This window comes from Anas acuta, chromosome 19, assembly GCF_963932015.1.
Source record: "Anas acuta chromosome 19, bAnaAcu1.1, whole genome shotgun sequence".
Taxonomy (NCBI): Eukaryota; Metazoa; Chordata; class Aves; order Anseriformes; family Anatidae; genus Anas; species Anas acuta.
In genome coordinates, this window is record NC_088997.1 from 11,336,904 (window position 1) to 11,354,818 (window position 17,915).

General features: G+C 40.1%; 1 protein-coding gene across 6 annotated transcripts; it reads right to left on the reverse strand.

Moving 5' to 3' along the window:
- Positions 1-440: 440 nt before the first annotated feature.
- On the reverse strand, positions 441-14,829 carry LOC137842391 (myeloperoxidase-like). 6 transcript variants are annotated; one of them, XM_068656360.1, is made up of 13 exons: positions 14,733-14,829; positions 14,033-14,126; positions 13,229-13,404; positions 11,368-11,485; positions 8,434-8,563; positions 7,605-7,805; positions 7,196-7,511; positions 5,863-6,023; positions 5,061-5,313; positions 3,563-3,733; positions 2,440-2,677; positions 1,737-1,954; positions 441-1,171 (listed from the first exon to the last, which is right to left on the reverse strand). In XM_068656360.1, exons 1-13 carry the CDS (start codon positions 14,827-14,829, stop codon positions 1,152-1,154), a joined length of 2,193 nt encoding a protein of 730 aa, XP_068512461.1. In that variant the 3' UTR covers positions 441-1,151. The 6 variants fall into 6 exon arrangements, with proteins under 6 accessions (XP_068512461.1, XP_068512462.1, XP_068512464.1 ...); XM_068656361.1 differs by having other exon boundaries at positions 441-1,954; positions 8,476-8,563; XM_068656363.1 differs by lacking the exon at positions 1,737-1,954.
- Between the last annotated feature and the right edge of the window lie 3,086 nt (positions 14,830-17,915).

Genomic DNA, 17,915 nt, shown 5'->3' on the forward strand with positions numbered 1-17,915 from the left:
CATGGGGCACTCTGGGCTGAGACACACATACCTGCACACCCACTAGGCAAAGCCTGCATGCAGTTGCTGTAGCCATGGAAATTTACAAGCATCTCCTTCATCAGTCCTTGCCAGAGAGGTACCTGATCCACCCAGAAACTTCAGGCATGATTCCACCTTAAACTGCTGCCTTCATGCTCCCATTCCCCTCTTTCCCTCCTGGTTGTGCCAAGGAGAGATGGAAACTTAACATAATTTTTGCATGTTTGGTATTTACTGATTTAATACAGTCTTGGGAGCGATCATTTTACCAGATGATTAATTTTTAGCCCTAACGTTTGTGGTTTACATACCAGTCAATTTACAGTTTGTTTGTTTTTTTTTTTTTTGTGCTGATAAGTTTAGCTATGAACCATATTCAAAGAATATTTTGGGACAGATATTTGACATACCAGAATGGATGCCAAATGCAGATGAGTGCATTTAATGTATTTTATTAATGCTCAGCACAAACACATCTTCACAATGGAGTTAAGTAAAAGTTGTCTCTAGGCTTCAGGATGCAGCTGCCATTCTCCAGCATCTTCCAAGAGTGAAATCTCACTGCTAACTAGAAACAGCCCTTCTCCTCCCCCTCACCCCCCCCCCCCCCCTCCAAGCTACACTCTTTAGCAAAACAAGGAGATAAGTAACATTGGGATAAAGATTTTATGTTACATGCACTTGCTAGATTCTGAGCAGATACAAAGGATAAGGAATTTGATTTAGAAGGCTAAATTACTACTTCTGTAACTAAGAGATCATAAATAAGGACAATGTTTGAAACCTGTTTCATGCAAGCACCTTGGCTTCCAGATTTCCCTCCCCTTCAGGATGGGAAGCAGAAAATTTCTTCTTTGATTGTGCTTTTAAACATTCAGAAAACAAAAGGCACCTAACTGAGTCTTGTAAACCTCGGAAAATTTTTAAGGCAATAGGTGATAAAATGTCACTACTTTATCTGAATAATTTAATTACAGAAAGCTTTTACAAAAGAATGAGGAAAAAATACAGTACAGCAAATAAAACAGTGGTCTCAGTCTTGAGCTCCTCTCTGGGAAAACACATGCCAGATGCTCACTACAGCAGTTAGTTGAACATGACATATAGGCAGTATGCACAGCTTAGTGCCGTCAAAAGAAGTTTCCAGTACCTGTTGGAAGAGCAAGATTAGAAGCTATAAATGAAGCAGAAAAGGCTACTGAATAGCAGAAAGTCTTTGCTGGACACAGTATTCCTCTCCACATTTTTATTTGATAGTGTAACTTAAAATACTGTAATTCCTCGGGGAAGGCAAGAGGAAAATAGGGGCTTAGACCAGCAGAGTAAGAGTTTGAAGCAGTTTGGATAATTCTGATTGATTTCTTCATAGACACCTTCCCTATGAAGAAAGACTCCAGATATCTTGGAATAAATTATCTGACTTGGAATGTTTCCTAGAGAAGGACACATTCACAGGGGCCAAAACAGACTGGACTGTCAGGGATTTTCCATCAAGTTGAAGAGGAAGAATTAGGCTGCTAAGGAGTGGATTATGAGAAAAGTAGGCTAACAGCTTGTGCGCTTCCTGTTGTGTCTGAGTGGGGCTGAATGGATGGACATACTATATTCTGGGGGCAGGATCACTATGATGACCATAATTCTTTTACTTCTTTAGGTGCAGGAGAGCGTAGATCAGATTTAGTATTTTCGAGAGACAAGGGAAGTCCCCTGCGTACCTTTTCTGCCACTCTCAGGTTCATCTTTCCAGGCTGAGAGATTGAGCATATCAATCTCATGGCAGTCAACGAAGTTCTCAGGATAAGTGTTGGCTTGGAACATGTCCTGGGGTAACTTTTTGATATGAGTATTATCACAGATCACCTTCGACAGAGAGACTTTTTTCAGTGCATGTAACTGCTGCAGAGTGAAAACTCCTGGTTTCTCCCACCAGAATCTGCAATGATATTTACAGAAGCAGCTTATAGTCTCCTTCAAGGCACTCGATGCTGTTTACTTCCCAAAATGGAAATCTGGCCAAGATGAATCCCAGTTCAGATCCACCTTAATTCATCAGGCCATAGGCACAACACTTTGGAAAGAGGTGTCTCCAGGTGTGACTTCTGCCACACTCATCTGCTGGTACACAGCATCACCAGGTTGCTGGGACACAGTGACTGATCCTCCTCCCTTCTGTGAGAGCAAATGTCACCTCAAGCAGAGCCTGCTGCAGATCACCCATGGCCTGGAGCTGGTGCTCCTCAGACACGTGGGTCTGTATGGCTGGGCTGTAAGAAAGAACCCTTTGACAACTAGGGCTAAAATCAAGGTGTGAGTCCTTCTGGGAGCACTCAGTGATGTGTTAGAGATGGGCTGGATCAGTGCAAGGCATAAAATGTAACCATTTTTCCCCATAATAAATGCCATGGGAGAGCCACCTACCTGTCTCCGTCACGCAGGTTCCTGAACTGGGTGCCAATGATGCAGGCCAGGAGGGGCCCGACTCTACCCTGGGGAATGAAGGGCTCTGCAATTGCACCAATCCAAAGGTCAATATTGTCTGGTGTCCCATACAAGTCCATGAATTTCTTGGCCAATTTGGAGTTGCCTAGCACCTCAGAGAGTTCCTCTACACTTTGAGGCTGGGAGAGCCCACAGAAGCGCCTCCAGGCATTGTAACCTGCAAAAGCAGAAGCTGGTCAGGACCCATGTCTCCCCACTATCTGCTTATGCTCAGAAGCTAAACAGACCCCTGAGGTCATGAGCAACATCTGCTTCTTCACATGGCATTAAAGGACTTGGAAGACATTCTTACCTAGGTAGAGACAGTCACAACAGATGTTCTCAAAAGTTGTTTTTATATGCACATACTAACATTTTGGGTTTACTTTACACATGACTACCAGTTCAGCCCATCCTGTCACTTAGAGCTACCTGGTACTGAGGGTGAATGCACCAGTTCTTGCAGGAGGCAAAATGCCTATGATCAAAATTGTAGGAAAGACATTTTGTTGTGCTTATCCCAAAAACACCAATTCCTCTGCAGCACCTGGAGGCAATCGTCCCCATGGGTAAAAACCACTTCTGCTCAGAGTTGTGGGTTGTTTGAAGACATAAAACGAGTCTTGATGGGCAAAGAACAGATGGTCTGTCCAGCTTAGATGAAAATTGAACTTTGTCACTTGGGTCTGTACCTTCTGTACACCACACGCTTTCTTGGCAATACACCACTGCTTCTTCCACCCTTTAATACATTATTCCAACTATCATCTTTGCTCTCCAGGTCCCTTGTCCTCTTCTTACTTCCTCAGAGAAAAATCTGTATAATAGACTCTTCTTCCCTGAGTCTGTCTATCCATTCTTCCACCTCAAATCAAAGTACTTTTTTTTTTTCTTGTGTGTGTGTGTTTTTTGTTTTTTTGTTGTTTTTTTTTTTTGTTTGTTTGTTTGTTTGTTTGTTTTCCCCCATTGGTTTGGAAAAAGCTTGGTACATTCATGAAGCTGCTATAAACAACAAAGAAAAAGGAATTTTATTCACAGGATCTGTGGACTTGTGTCTCCTTACCTGGAAGGCCATGGTCTCTTCCCCGCTGCAAATTCAGGGCTGCTAGATCCAGACCCATTACAGCAGTCTGTTCAAAAAGGTGGTTCTGGAGCTCCTCAACAAGCAGTTGATTCTGTTTCATTAGTTTTGCTTGATCAACAACCATGCCTCGTATCAGAGGGTCAATGCCACCTGCATTCATTGCAAATCAGGAAAGGACTTATCTTTTTACCAAGTTCCAGCTTTGATAGGCCCTTCTATGCAGCTGAAACAGTGCTGCATTAGATCATTTTTCTACTCTGAGCAGTGTAGTTCCACAATTCCATCTCAGCATATGCTAATGCCTATGTACATATCTGCAAAGGCCAGCTGATAAGGCCCCCCTTCAGCAACCAGATTCCCTATCCCTTCCTGTCCCTCAACCTTCCTTTCTTCAACCTTAAATGAACTTGTTGCCAACTGGTACCCCCAGGTCCCCTTCTGCAGACCTGCTCCTTAGGCAGTCAGTCCCCAACACACACTGATGTACGGGGTTCCATCCAAAGTTTTGTTCTGCAATTTACTTTGTTTAGAATTAGCTATCAACTGAGAAATATTTACTGGAATATTAAATGAAAAAAAATAAAATCAATTCATGTCTGTTTGTCTGTCTTTTTCATAGGCATTAAGACAGAATTACAAAAACACAGTAAAACTGGCTGCATGCGTACATTTTGGTATATTTTCCATAATTAGTGAGATAATTCATTTTGGAGGAGACATTTGTCTTCCTTGGAAAGATTCATGCCTGCAGACATTAGCTGTATAAGAGCTGGATTCAATAACTCTCTTTAGAGTCATAAAGAGACCACTAGAAAGCAATTATCCTGTCTTAGCTCAGTTGGATTGATGTGTCACCCTCTGGCAATGCCTACCAACTACAGGGGGTTATAAAAAAAAACAAAACTTGCTTAGTCTGGCCTAAATTTTGTTTGACTGATTTTTGGCACTGTGAATCTTGTGCCTCCCAGAACAGCATGAGCAACTACAGTATTTGAGTGAAGGCACAGTGCTCACACTGTCAGGTCTCACTGAGATGATAGGCAGACGGCCACCTGAGATGCAGATTTGATCTGTTACATATTCTGGTTATTTACTGGCATGTTCAGAATATGAATGCAATGATGTAGTGGGTGCTCAATAACATTCAATGACTAGAGTATTACAACATGTAATTTTGGGCAGAGCTCCTTCCTCTGGGTACAGTACAGGTTCAATGTTCTTGTGATATGTTTGGAGACAGTTCTGCAGGACTGTTCTGATGTGCCACATCTGGCAGACCACTCATTTGTCTTCAGCCCCTTGGGTAGACATGTCATGAGCAACTTTCAAGCTCAATGGCACTATAATTTGTGTTAAAAATTAAGTAAATGGAGCTAGAGCAGTTTTTGGAGTCTAGGCTTGTGTCTAACCAGTGTACCTCCACCTGAGTGCCTACTTCAGGACCAGATCAAGACTGCTGGCTGCCCTATGTTCTTACCTTCTGTTATAATTCTCCAAGAAGCACAAAATGTCAAATGAAGAGGGACATGGGAAAGTTGACTCATAGGCTGAAAACTGTCATCTAAACGGGATACAAAAGGCTGTACTGAGGTATGACCAAATCGGAAAGCCAAAGAGAAAACATTTGATACCGTAGGATTCATAGTCTCATTGTAACCACTGTACGAGGGTATCCACCTGTTAGTCTCCTCTCCAAGCACAAGTGGAAGATAATCCCTGTATGTTATTATCTGAAAAAGGTATAAAAGCAGAGCAAATGGTCGGCAGCTGTAGCAGAAATGCCATCAATGTCAAAGAGAACGAGGAATCTCATTGAACACAGAATCTTAGACCAGTGACAGAGACATTGTAAGATATTCAGGGAAGAGAGAGAGAGAGAGAGAGAGAAAAAAAAAAAAAAAAAAAGCTGTAGCAATAATATGAGTCTGTCAGGAGATGCTGAGGTAAAATAATTAATTAAAAAAAAAAAAAAGGCAGCAATGTTATTTGCATTAGAGAAAGGGGAGGAGGATTTTCTATGATTTCCATCCTGTTGTTACTACACAAGGTGACAAAGAACAGCTGAATCGAACATCTTCATATCTGCTAAAGAAAGTACACGTGGGTTTCACAAAACCTCTGGACATGCATGCTGTCTCAGGTGGACTGTGCTTATTCATGAGTTTTCAGCTCCCACAAATATCTCCATGAGTTATGCAAAGCACTATTTTTCCTCCCTTTACAGGAATAAAACCAATTTCTAAGGATGCAAGTGATAAACAGTGAGTAGAGGTTGGTACCTGAGTCATGGCAGCTATGATCTTTCGACTCTCTTGGTAAAGCTTTTCACCATCCCAGTGAGGATTTAACTTCCCCAGCTTTGTAACCAGGCGATTGTGCTCTCTGAGGAAGACAGTGTGCAGAGCAGAAAGTCCCAGGTTTTCAGTTACGCGTTTGTCCCCTATAAATGAAAATATTTTAGAAAGTTTGTAAGCTGCTTTTTATTTCAACAGCAGATTTTGATGTTAGGACAGACAAGCAGCAACCAATAGTGCTACTGACAGTAATGCTTGTGGTCACACTTCCTCACACTCATGCCAGATATTTGTTTCCATCACAGACAATCCAGATCATTTATCCAAAAACCTTGGAGAGGGGGCTTTGGGCAATTTAAGCTAAATTGCACTTGTTCATGAAGTACCTGTAAACATATCGTTTTGTGAAAATCTAACATCTGTCTTCCTCTTGTACCTCAAGGCTTTTAACTATCTTCCTTTGTATCACTGTGAATGTTTGGTTTTGAAAAATCTCAGTTCACTCAAGTTATGAACACCTCTGAGAGGCTTGTGAATGTGCTTTCAGCAGAGATGCTGGAGAGAAAACTGAGGAGATGTGGCAAAGTCCCTCAGGCAGCTTACAGAAGCACTGTGTCTCTCCTCATTCAGCAAGGGGATCTTCTCATGTGGAAGGAAAGTGACAATATTATGTAATGGGTACGTGTTATATTCTTATCATTACCTTTGAAAGCTTCACATTTCTAGTTTTTTTTTTTGTTTTAATATTGTACTTATTCTGGACTACTTCCCATTTTAAATCATTACCTTTTGAGTCATTGGCTTGTTTAAAATTCAGACTGAAATTTCTAGATTTGTCTTCAGATATATGTTGGGATATTCTTAAATATTACAAATTTAGATTGTAGTATGAAGGAGTTACTAATAGAATTTAAGAGCTTTTAATTTTTAGTATTTATTGAATTGAAAACTGGTGAATTCTAGGTAGGAGGGAAAAAATCACTGGGAAATTTTAAACTGTTATTTATTCTATTGAAAAAAAATCTCCTACCTTTGAAAAAACTTTTGAAGGGGGTGGGGGAGGATTTGCTGTAACTCTTTCTGGAAATGAAAATAAAGTCACTTTTGTATTTAATTAAACAATTATTGTTTTGGTATTACTCTTCCTAAATTTAGGAGTGGTCTCTGTCTTTCACCTTATAAATTCACGTCTTGCAGCGCCTCATACAAATATAAATAGACATGAGACAAGTGACCATAACAATCCTTTTTGGCTTTATGGACCATTAAAATATCACTGTTGCTCCCAGGAGAAAATTACTCCATGGATGTACCTTACCTGCTTTAAAACAGGGGATATTCATACTCTTGTTTGTGAGTACACAAATACTTTTTGTTTTGTTCTCAAAGGGCAATAACTCCAACCCTGCATCAGTAAAGTTCTGGTTCACAGCCAACAAACCCATCCAGCTGGTCTGATTTCTAAGACTCTTTGCCACAGAGTCTTCGCTCCCATACACCATGCTGGCATCAATGAATGAGCTGACTGCATTGATCTGCTCGCGGGTAAATGTCCTGGAATTGCACACTGAAGCTGACTGGATGAACGGCATACAAGAATTTGATCTCAGCACCCGTGGGTCATCAGGGGGGAACTAAAGCAAACAAACATAAGCAATGCCTCAGAGAAAGTTGTGCGGCTTTTTTTATTATTAAGGTGGCATGGGATGGAACAAAATTCATGGTACCTTGATTGGGAAGCAAGGGGACTTGAAGGTACAGTTGGTCTCACAGTGAAGATTCAGGTTTGCTCCTGCACCACTGGAAGGGGATAAGTCTATATCATGGCTGACCCACTGGCCCCAGTGCATGAAGAAAAGAGAGAGCTCTTGATCCTGAGTAACGTTCTCATTGCCTGTTCGAGCAAGTTCATTGGACACTTTTCGAACCTGGAGAAAATCAAAATTAACGTGTGTACTATCTGTTCCAAGATGAATTTGCCTTTCAGCATAACACCTACCATGAGAACATGGCTAAGATGATCTTAGATACGTTCATAAGAGTTAATTACGGCTTTGAACAGCCCCATGCCATGTCTCAGTTGGACTAAAATTGATGTGATTATAGCCTCCAGCCCTTTTGCAGCACCATCTTAACTCCACAATCACTCAGCCAAGCCTCACTTCATGGCAGGCTCGATGTGAGGTATGTGCACATACCCATAAAGACAAGATGGCTTAGGAACAGCCAAGCCTCCTTGCATGTATAAAAATCCTGTTCTATCTGTGCTGTCTGCACCAAACCCGAAAATGCACACTTCTGAAAATATTTTGATGTTGCCCTGGCTTTGCTTAGTGAAGTACTTGCATCATTGTTTCTCATCTCTGTCTCTGACAAACACATGAGCCCATGCCACAACTTCATTTCAGAAAACAATCTCTAAGTTAGTACCTGATTTAGCAGCCAATTTACACTCTAGGTGTTGTCATTGTTTCACTTCTGATGAAAGTGAATAACTTTCTGCTTCCTGAGGGCAACATTCACTACTATTACTCAGACAAGAGTAACTGTTCTCACCAGTGGGAGTGGAAATCCATTGTAAAGCTTTCCTTCACTTACTCCTCTGGGAACAGACACTCCATCTTCATATGCTGCTGGGAGCCAGCGAACAAATGCATGGTTGGAGGCCCCAAAATGAGAATGCTTTCTGGAACATCACAAGAAGAAATGCAAACACTGGTATTATTTCATAGATAATTTAATTATTTCAGGCATGTAGACAAATGCTTTCCAGGCCTTTAATCCATGTTTGATTATTCCAGTAACAAAGGTGATAGCCAGAAAACACTGAGAAGTAAACAATACCAAGATTATGACTGTGGATTATTATTATAAATTCCAAATAAAATTAATATAATGTCATGAGGAGTCTTTTCTTTTTTTTTTTTTTAAAGTTTATTTATTAAAGTTTATCTAAATAAACTTTTTTAAAAAATAAGATTCCTCATGACATTAAATTAATTTTATTTGGAATTTATATCTCTCTAGCACCTTGGTCACACAAAATCACAGTCTCACAGTAAGGCCATCATCAATTATCAGGGTGGCTATGCTTTGTCCAGTTGAGGCTTGGAAGCCTCAAAGGATGAAGATCCTCCAAAGGATGAAGGTCCCTCACCTCAGTGGGGACCAGTCCCAAGGCTGCTCCTTCGGGAAGTTTTCCCCTTGTCCAGCATAAACAGCTCAAAGTGCTATCTGCAGTTATAGTAAGTATATTTTCCCACATTAATTAGAAGAATTTGACTCCATTGTTTGGTAACTACACTTCAAATAGCTGATGCAGATACTAGATCTGCTTTTGGCCTCCTCCTAGCCAAACTACAGAAGCCTAGCTTCCTTCACTCCTTCTCATAGGCCATGTGCTCTAGGCCCCTGATATTCCTGAAAGTCCTCTGCTAAATCCTCACTAGTTTGTTTTGCATCCCTCATGAATTATGGACTATCCAAAACTGGACCCTCTATCTGCACGTCATGTTCCTCCTCCTCCTTCTATAATCCAATATGTCATGGGCCCTATTTGCAGTACAAATGAATAGTTGCAAGGTGAGAACATTCTTAAACTTATCTGTGTGCCTACCAGTTTTGAAGACAGGTTTCCTCAGCTGACTTGGCACAATAAGAGTTAATCCTGGTTGTGACTTGAAACACTAAAAGCAAATTCCTTGTAGGGAACTATGAACCATCAGATTTTTTCCCCAAACATCTTTTGAAATCACTCAGTCAATAAACTCAAGGTTAGCTTCAGTTAACTAGGCAATCTTGAAAGGAAGTAGGTTATACATTTCTACACTATTCTATAACTGCGTTATCAATAACATTAGTAAAACTTGTTCAGAAGAACAATAATACTGGTTGAGCTAATGATCTGTGACTCTAGGGACACAGTAAAACAGGCTATTTTGAGGAAGATAGTTACTGAATATCAGCTTATGCACATCAACTGTCTGTGTATAAACTTTTAAATCAATAAACATGGGGTAATACCTGTCTATTCTGAAGAAGAGGTAGTATACCCAGAATTCACACCAATGTGCTGTGAAATTAGAGCATGCCCTAGAACAAATGCCACACCATAGCTGAAGCAATTATAAAATAAATAAATTGGTACAGACCCCATTACCGCCACAGCTTGTTTCGATTGCTATTATTGTCCTTACAGGAAATTTTTGCAGAGTATTCAAGCACTATCTCATGGTGTGCATCTCAAGCTGAGCAAGATCCATTTTAAATGATCTTTATAAAACACAGAGTGCCTTTGTTACTGAGTATCTTGTTATCTCACTGGATTAGGAAGCCAGAAGACAACCCTACTGTGAGCCTAAGAAACAGCATGGGCATAGCTGCTCTTTGGGTGCTGAAGCCTCTGTGGATGGAGCGAAAGTACAGATTAACCATAATGCCAGCACTGAGTGTGAGCTCCCCACACAGGTCATATAGAGCTGTGATGTGCAATCACATCTGGGGTCTGGAGTTATATAAAGATCTGTGTTATATAAAGATCATTTAAAATGGATCTTGCTCAGCTTGAGATCAGGCAGCAAATCTGTGGCAGACCAGGACAGTATGCTTTGCTTTCCAAGTATCAGGCTAGAAATTTTCTGCTCATCAAAAATCCCAACCAAACAAAAACAAACAAACAAAAAGCTATCAAGGAGAAACAAACCAAAGTATGATCCCAGGTTTGAACCAGGAAGTAACAATGCCCAGAAAAGTGAAAAACTCTTTTTTTTTTCCAGCTTAAAGGATCGTGCTATGCGGAGCTAAAAAAGCCAAGAATGAAAGTCTTTTGATGCGTAAGAATGGGAAGCAAATAAGAGTATGTACTTGGATAGCCACAGATATGCTGGGAGTTATAAAGATGCGTTTATACAAACCAGGCACTAAAATTAGTCTCATGTGCCATAATTCTTACTGGAGTATAACAAACAAGGATTATTTATATTCACAGGACCCATGAGACCTATGTTTTTAAAAATATTATTTAGGTACTATGTCCAAGAAATCTGAAGTTAAAAATTTTTATAATCGATGCTCATCAGGTTCAAAACTTGGAGTCTCCCTAAGGCTGGGAAAATCAATATTACTAGTATTACAAAGGAGGAAGGGGAGGTTTTCTGGGACCTCAAACAGAGAGAGTGGTAGGATTCCATAGTCCCCAAATATTCTTTCCTCAACTTTTGACCTTCTGCACCCCAGGAATTCCTTTCCTTCGGCCAAAGCAATGTATGGAGAGCAGTGGACTTATATGCAAAATTTTCAAGACATATCTTTTTTCCTGCCAGGTATAAATAGAAATGAAACATCTGATACTGGCATCATTAAAAAAATAATAATAATAATTTTTTAAAAAAAGACTTTTCACTCTTCTTGCCCTTTTGAAAGGTACACAAATGGCTTTAAGACTTCTAACCAAGTCAATGCATAAACTCCTTGCCCACACACAAATCCTACCTGTTGTTACACTCTCCAGTAATGGTCCGGTAAATATCATCCTCTGGGCATTTAATAGAATGATAGTCACAGCCAGTTTCTCTGGAAATCATCTCCTTCTGTTTTGTGTCTAGGAGGTCTGCAAAAGAAACCATGCAAAATAACATTCACTCTTATTGTATCTTTTTGGTATTCTAAGTTAATGCTTGAAATTTCTGTATCCCTAGTAAGGTCAGCATCCACTGCACCAACATCAAATGTTATTTAAAACTTCCTCTGATTTAAACTGTATTCCACAAGAAGAATGCATTTTCTGCCATTCTGTTACCAATATCTGCCTACTTCATCTCTCAGCAACACAAGAATCTTGGCATGGGAAACAGTGGGTCTATGCCGAAAATGTCAGCAACTAACGCCCACCAGATAACACTTCTCAGGGATTTAAACTTGTACAATGGCTTTAACAAGCTCAGTGAATTTTCTCTGAAGATGAATCACAAATGGAGAAGGTTCATGCACTGACTTTTGGTGTCTAGAGTTGACAGCTTTCCTGAAGTTACTTAGGGGTAGTTACATTGAAGTTCAGCTCACGATTCATCTGACCAAATGCAGGTCTTCACTTATCCCTGTTCTATTACAGATATTTATCACATGGCATTTATTGGCCTAAGAACACATACGCAAAAAGTTGCTGGGTACCAGCTGATATGCAGTAACTGGTTTCCTCATAATAACTTCTGCCTCTCTGTGCCACAGACCATTAGCTCATCCAGAATTACTCTGCTCTTACTAAGTCTAGTAACTACAAAAAAAAAAAATAAATGAAGAGGAGATGTGAGATACTATGAGAATAGTGGTAACGCTGTGAGGCTTAGCAGGAAGGGATGACACCAGAGCTCAGCACTAGTGAAGTTGTCTTAAACAAGAACTTCTTTGCACCAGCAAATTGTCAGCATCAGCTTGATGATGGGCACGTTGCAGCTGCCAATTACCTGGCATTGCAGCCTGTACTTTAGCAGCTATGCTCAGCTCAAAGACTCCAGATGGCTGGTTCACACTCCTCAGCTGTGACACAATGTACCTCCAACATCAGCAAGGTCACATGACAATTGTTTTATTTGTTCTAGGAATTAATCCATTGGGAATAAAACAAGGAATACAGTCAGGACCACTGCAATAATTTGAAGAGCCCCGTTTGGTTGATATCTCAGAAACATTCAGGCAGAATAGATGAGAAATTGCTCATCTGTGTGTCCTTTATATTCTCTAGCACAGGCAGGGCTGGGTTGACTAGAGGCACGCTAGCTGTGATCTGAGTCAGGACTGTGGAAATATAACAGCTGTGTTTCCATTGTTAATTTGATCCCTAAAACCTTTTGTCATCTCTGGGCAAGGAAAGCTGGGATGGCATGGAACAACTTTCCAGGAGATTTGGGGACCATCATCACCAGCAAAGTTTTATATTTGACTGAGAACAAAATCATGAGCGTGTAGATGTGCTTCTGTCCTTGGAGGCTAGAGTCTCCTGACACTCAGCATGGTTTGTCACAGATTTATTCTACTTATTCTTAACAACCTTGTTACTACCCCCATTCACTCTAGGCTTTTTTTTTTTTAATCAAAGATATGAGTTGAAAGAGGCAGTGCCAAACTGATGATTAATACACCAGGTGGTCTGGGTCTGCCTCTGAACACACTTTATCTTTCCACTATTTACAGGGTCTGCTCACCCAGGACCATAAAGTCAAACAGAACCAGCTTTGCTTCTGTAGGGAAGGGCTTTATAACCAGTTGTTTGGATCATGGCAGAGCTGCTCTCTAATGTGCCTGCTGTGATAGCTTTTCTGCTGTTGGCAAGATATTTTGGACTAAACCACATTACCTGTAACATTGAATCTCCCCTTCCCAAGCAGCTGCAGCTTTCCTTTGAGGAGTTTCAAGGTAGTTTCCAAATAGTCAGCAGCACGGACTGCACATCTGGTTCTTCCTACAGGCTCCTTTAAGTGCTTCAGGAAATCCATGGGGCTGGCAACTTTTTCCTCTAGTTTTTGCTTTAAACTAAACAGGAAAGAGCCCCGTGAAGTGACGTCTTCTGCCCTGCAGGGCTGGTGTACTTAGTCATGACTGACTACTCATCAGGTTTGCATATCTCTATCTTAGGTAAATTTTGGAAAACAAGTCATTGTAATCCCTTTCAAGTTTGCTTTACATCCTTGTCACAATGAGTCTTGTTAAACTATATGAAAAGCTAGAAAAAAAATCTGTGGAAAACTGAGTTATTCAGTCACTGGATAAAACTTTACATTTAGGATGCCCTAATATATATTCTGTGAACAGAAACTGTCTTGGATATGCTGTTTCTGTTCCTGGCCCCAGGAATCTTTTGTAGAAAAAGGGACTCGTCCCCAAAACAGCCTGCTGCCTGGAACTGGCTTTCGGGGACAATACAAATGGTATAAACCAGTTCCTGGTTTTTGACTCCCTTTAACTTTGGTGACACAGAAACATCATGCTCATACCACTAGACACCAGATCCAGCCAGACTGAGGAAAAGGACCTCTTCAACTATAACAGGGAGAGTCCTTAGATAAAGGTGTCTCCTTAATAGACACGCACTGGAGAGAAGAACAAATATTTCCTCTTATTGCCTTATAATGTTGAAGCTGTTGTGCAAAAAAAGACTCACCTTTTTCGGGCACGTAAGTATGCTGAATCCACCAGCTGCCTGGCTTCATTTATGGTGCTCAGGAGAGATGAGTCTGATAGCGCTTCCAAGTGCTCTACTCAAAAAGCAGAAATTGAGGATACTTTGATACTTTGTAGTGCACACCAGGAGCTACACATCCCACTCTATCTCTGGGTGCTGGGGCATGTTGACTCACTTTACTTGCAATTCTCACTATGTTTTTAGCACTACTTTGACAGATTTGTCTGTTCCTCCTGTTCACCTGCTTTGCCCCATTACTAAGGTCATGAAAGTTATAGGACAGTAAGTGACTATAAAGTGATAGCTTATTATCCATGTCATACTTGACTCTGTTGGCTTTGGGACATCTTTAGAGAGTTAATTTTCACCCTTCTTTTTGAAGTTATTCTTCCCCTTAAGAAGGGACATTCACTTAAGATATAACATGGAAGAAGCCAAATATATGGTCTGTGACCAGTTTTACTGTCATAAAATGATACTCACGCCCTTGGAAGACCCAACAAGACAAGCTTCTTAGGCATTGATTTCATTGTCAGTGGGCAAATTTGAAGGGTATTTCAAACTTATATTGGAGCTATGATTAACTAGGAAATCAGACTGACTGAGTTTTGACTCAAATGGCCCATAAAACATCACATTTTTTCAAGCACAATATCAGCAGGAGGAAAAACAAACTTACGATTTAATGAGGAGTCCAATGGCCCAACTAAGCAGAAGGTGATGATTACTCCTTGCAGAGTTACTATCAGTTTTATGCCTAAAGAGAAACAAAACATAATAATTCTCAGTTCACATAAATGAATGGGCAGAGCTTCCCTGAACCATCAGAAGGGATTGACAGGCCTTGTTTGGTTGGAGTATTTCTTTCAGGACCCAGGAATAAAATACAGAACCCCTCTGATCAGGTTTGTAGGTGGGATTCTGACTTGCAAAGACAGTAGCTGCAGGTCTTGGTGGGACACAAGGCTGTACCTGTGATGTAGGACATTTAATAAATTGCACTGAGTAATTGCCAAGGAGATAGCAAAATACAGTTCAACCTTCAGTGACAAGGGTTGTCAGGAAAGTGTATTAGAAGAGGACAGTGTCCCACTGTACGGAGATTGGGAGGGTCCATTGCAGGTGGCTGGTGTGAAGGAGACTCCATAAATTCATGGTCAGCCTGCCCTCTCTTCCCCTTCTCAGTCTTGTTACTGATGAGGAGGCAAATCTAGCACTGGTCCTCCAGACTTTATATATACAGTAGCAGAATGACTTCCTTGGAAGGAATTACTTAACAAAAAGGTTGTAATTATGTATATATATAAAGCCATTTAGTCAATATTTTAACAGTTTAGAACAGGAAATGAAGATAAAATTTGGAGGAACTGGTGAAATTCTCATCATGAGCCAGGCTATTTGTATTTGCAGCCCAGGGAAATTCTTCGCAGGGATTGACAGCTGCTTATTCCTTGCAGTCTTTTACTGCCATGTATTGCTACGTGAGGGAGGAAAACTCCTTTTTCTCACTTCTCAAAATATATGTATTTTAGGTATGCTGAGAGAAGTAAGTAGAGACACCAGCTCCTAATGCTCTACTCTGTGTCCTCATCTCCTTGGGCTCAGTTAAGGAATGCATCAATACCCACACCAGAAATACCAAACTGGTTAAATACAGACTTAAGATTAAAAAGCACTGATCTTACCTTCCATCTCTGCAGAGTTCAAAAGACTGGGAAACTAGCCAGTCATTTATAACATCTGCAGCAGGGCAGAAATCAGCTGGGTCTGACCTGGGTGTGGCCAAAAAGGGAGAACTTGGGACCAGGTTGAGCCAAGAGGAAATATCTGCTGGTTTACTTTCCTGAATTAAGAAAGGTGTACACACCTCTATCCCTTTTTGGTAAATGTGTACTTCCTTTTTGAAAAAATAAAAAATTGAAAAAAAAAAAAAAAAAAAAACAGTAAAAAAGGAAAAAGAGTAAAGGCACACATTTCTTTTCTGCAAGGTGAAAGGGAACATCTTAATTTTATGAAGGTAGAAGATAATGGTGGAATTTGCCTTCTTTTTCCCTTTTGGTTGACATGTCTGCTGGTTTGGAAAGCCAGAGATGTGTCTTTTTGCCAACATGTGTTTGCAGAGTATGCAAAGGTCAAAATAAGCACGTCTGCCTGGTGGACCGGTGGGCTTGCATGCAGTTTCTCTGTGTGTGCCCTGTATTTTCAGAATATGTGCTATGAACTGCTGACCATAAGTGTGCAGAAGAAGGCTGCATGCATTTGTCATAGCACTATACAAAACCATAAGCAGTAACCAGCCATCAGAATCTGTAGATTTGGCAGGAGTGAAGACATGATATTTATAAAAAATAAAAAAATAAAAAAAGATTGCAACCTTATTTTAAAGTGACATAGTTGAGTAAGTGCCATTTCAGGTACTTGCCAAAATTTGTATCAAGGAAAACCAAAGTTGTATCCCATTTCAAATTGCTTAATAACTTTATTAGTATAATTAAAAACTTGTCAGATCATCAATGATTTGGAAATTAAAATAAAATCTGTGTTCATAATTGTGGATGAAAAACACTGGACAAAGAACAAGGCAGTTGCACAGAACAAGGTGGATCAGTAGGAAAAAGGGCTGCACTTCAGTGGGCAAACAGGAAGGTAGAAGCAAGAATTTACTTCTTTGAACATCAGTCAGGATTATTTCAAAAGACAATGCTCATGACCACAATGTGGGGAAAAACAACAACAACAAAAACATCCTACATAAGGCACTTGTACCAGGTAAAGCTATATTCAGAAAATAAGAGTACTCTGTTTATTCATACGATATGATATGATGTGATATGATATGATATGATATTCATATGTTTATTCATATTCATATGAGTATTCAGTTTAAGTAGCCAAATTTTTAGGCTCAGACAAGCTTTTTCAGAAGCCCATCAATTTACTGAAAAGAAAATTAAGTACTGACTTAGAGTGTACATATATCTGAACACCTCTACCAGTGGTGAAGTACTTAAAACATATCTTACTATGAAAATGAAGAGCACATATCTATCCTTCCTTCTCCTCCACCAGTAAGCCAAATGCCTACACATGGTCTTGCCTTCTTCAGTGCAAAAGCAGGCACTTCCATCCTGTCCAAGTCACTGAGGGACTTGAAATCACTACTTCTGCCACACTATGAACTGACTCCTCATTCTACCAGGAAAGATGGAACAAGTGCAAAATTATATAAATTAAACCCAGAAGAATAATCAAAAATAAGACAAAAATTTTGAAAGGTAAGAATGAATCATCCACAAAAGATACTGCTATAATTTATTCATCTTCGATTTCTTAATAATTTCAGTTTGAGATCAGATAGATGAGATGGGTGAGTGTAAGAATGTTACTGTGGAATAATAAACTCTTTTCATTAGCAGCAAGGGCCCAGAACTCCTTATGAAAGGAAGACTAAAGTCACCAAAAGACAGGGACAAAAATAAGCAAAAGGAGAGAGGTTTACACACAGCACATAACTGTGAAACCATTGAGCACAGAACAAGTCCAGAGACTGATCAGACAAATTAATGGAAGAAAGAACCTTTCAAAGTGTATTAGACACAAAGACACCAATATAGTTCAGGTATCCCAGAACTACAAACTGCAGACAGGAAGTGGAGGAGAAATCACATGGTATGTTTTCTCAGCTGAATTTTCCGCTCCTATGATGTAGTGGATGAAGAAGTGATCCAGTGTTCAAAGAGAGATCAAGTGATTCATGTCTGAATAATAGGTTCTTTAGTTAGTTTTATACCCACTCTGAATTAGTTTCTTTGAGACCAGGCTTTGATAGTTTGCTTACAAGTATATAATTGGAAGCAGAGCC

Bases quoted from the DNA above. Each gene is read 5' to 3' on its own strand.
- LOC137842391 (XM_068656359.1), bottom strand. From the start codon at position 14,829: ATGTTTTGTTTCTCTTTAGGCATAAAACTGATAGTAACTCTGCAAGGA. The intron at 7,806-8,433 runs GTGAGAACAGTT...GATTTTCTCCAG, and splicing joins ATGGATTTCCACTCCCACTG to GTTCGAAAAGTGTCCAATGA. The intron at 5,314-5,862 runs GTACCAACCTCT...TACCTTTTTCAG, and splicing joins TCATAGCTGCCATGACTCAG to ATAATAACATACAGGGATTA.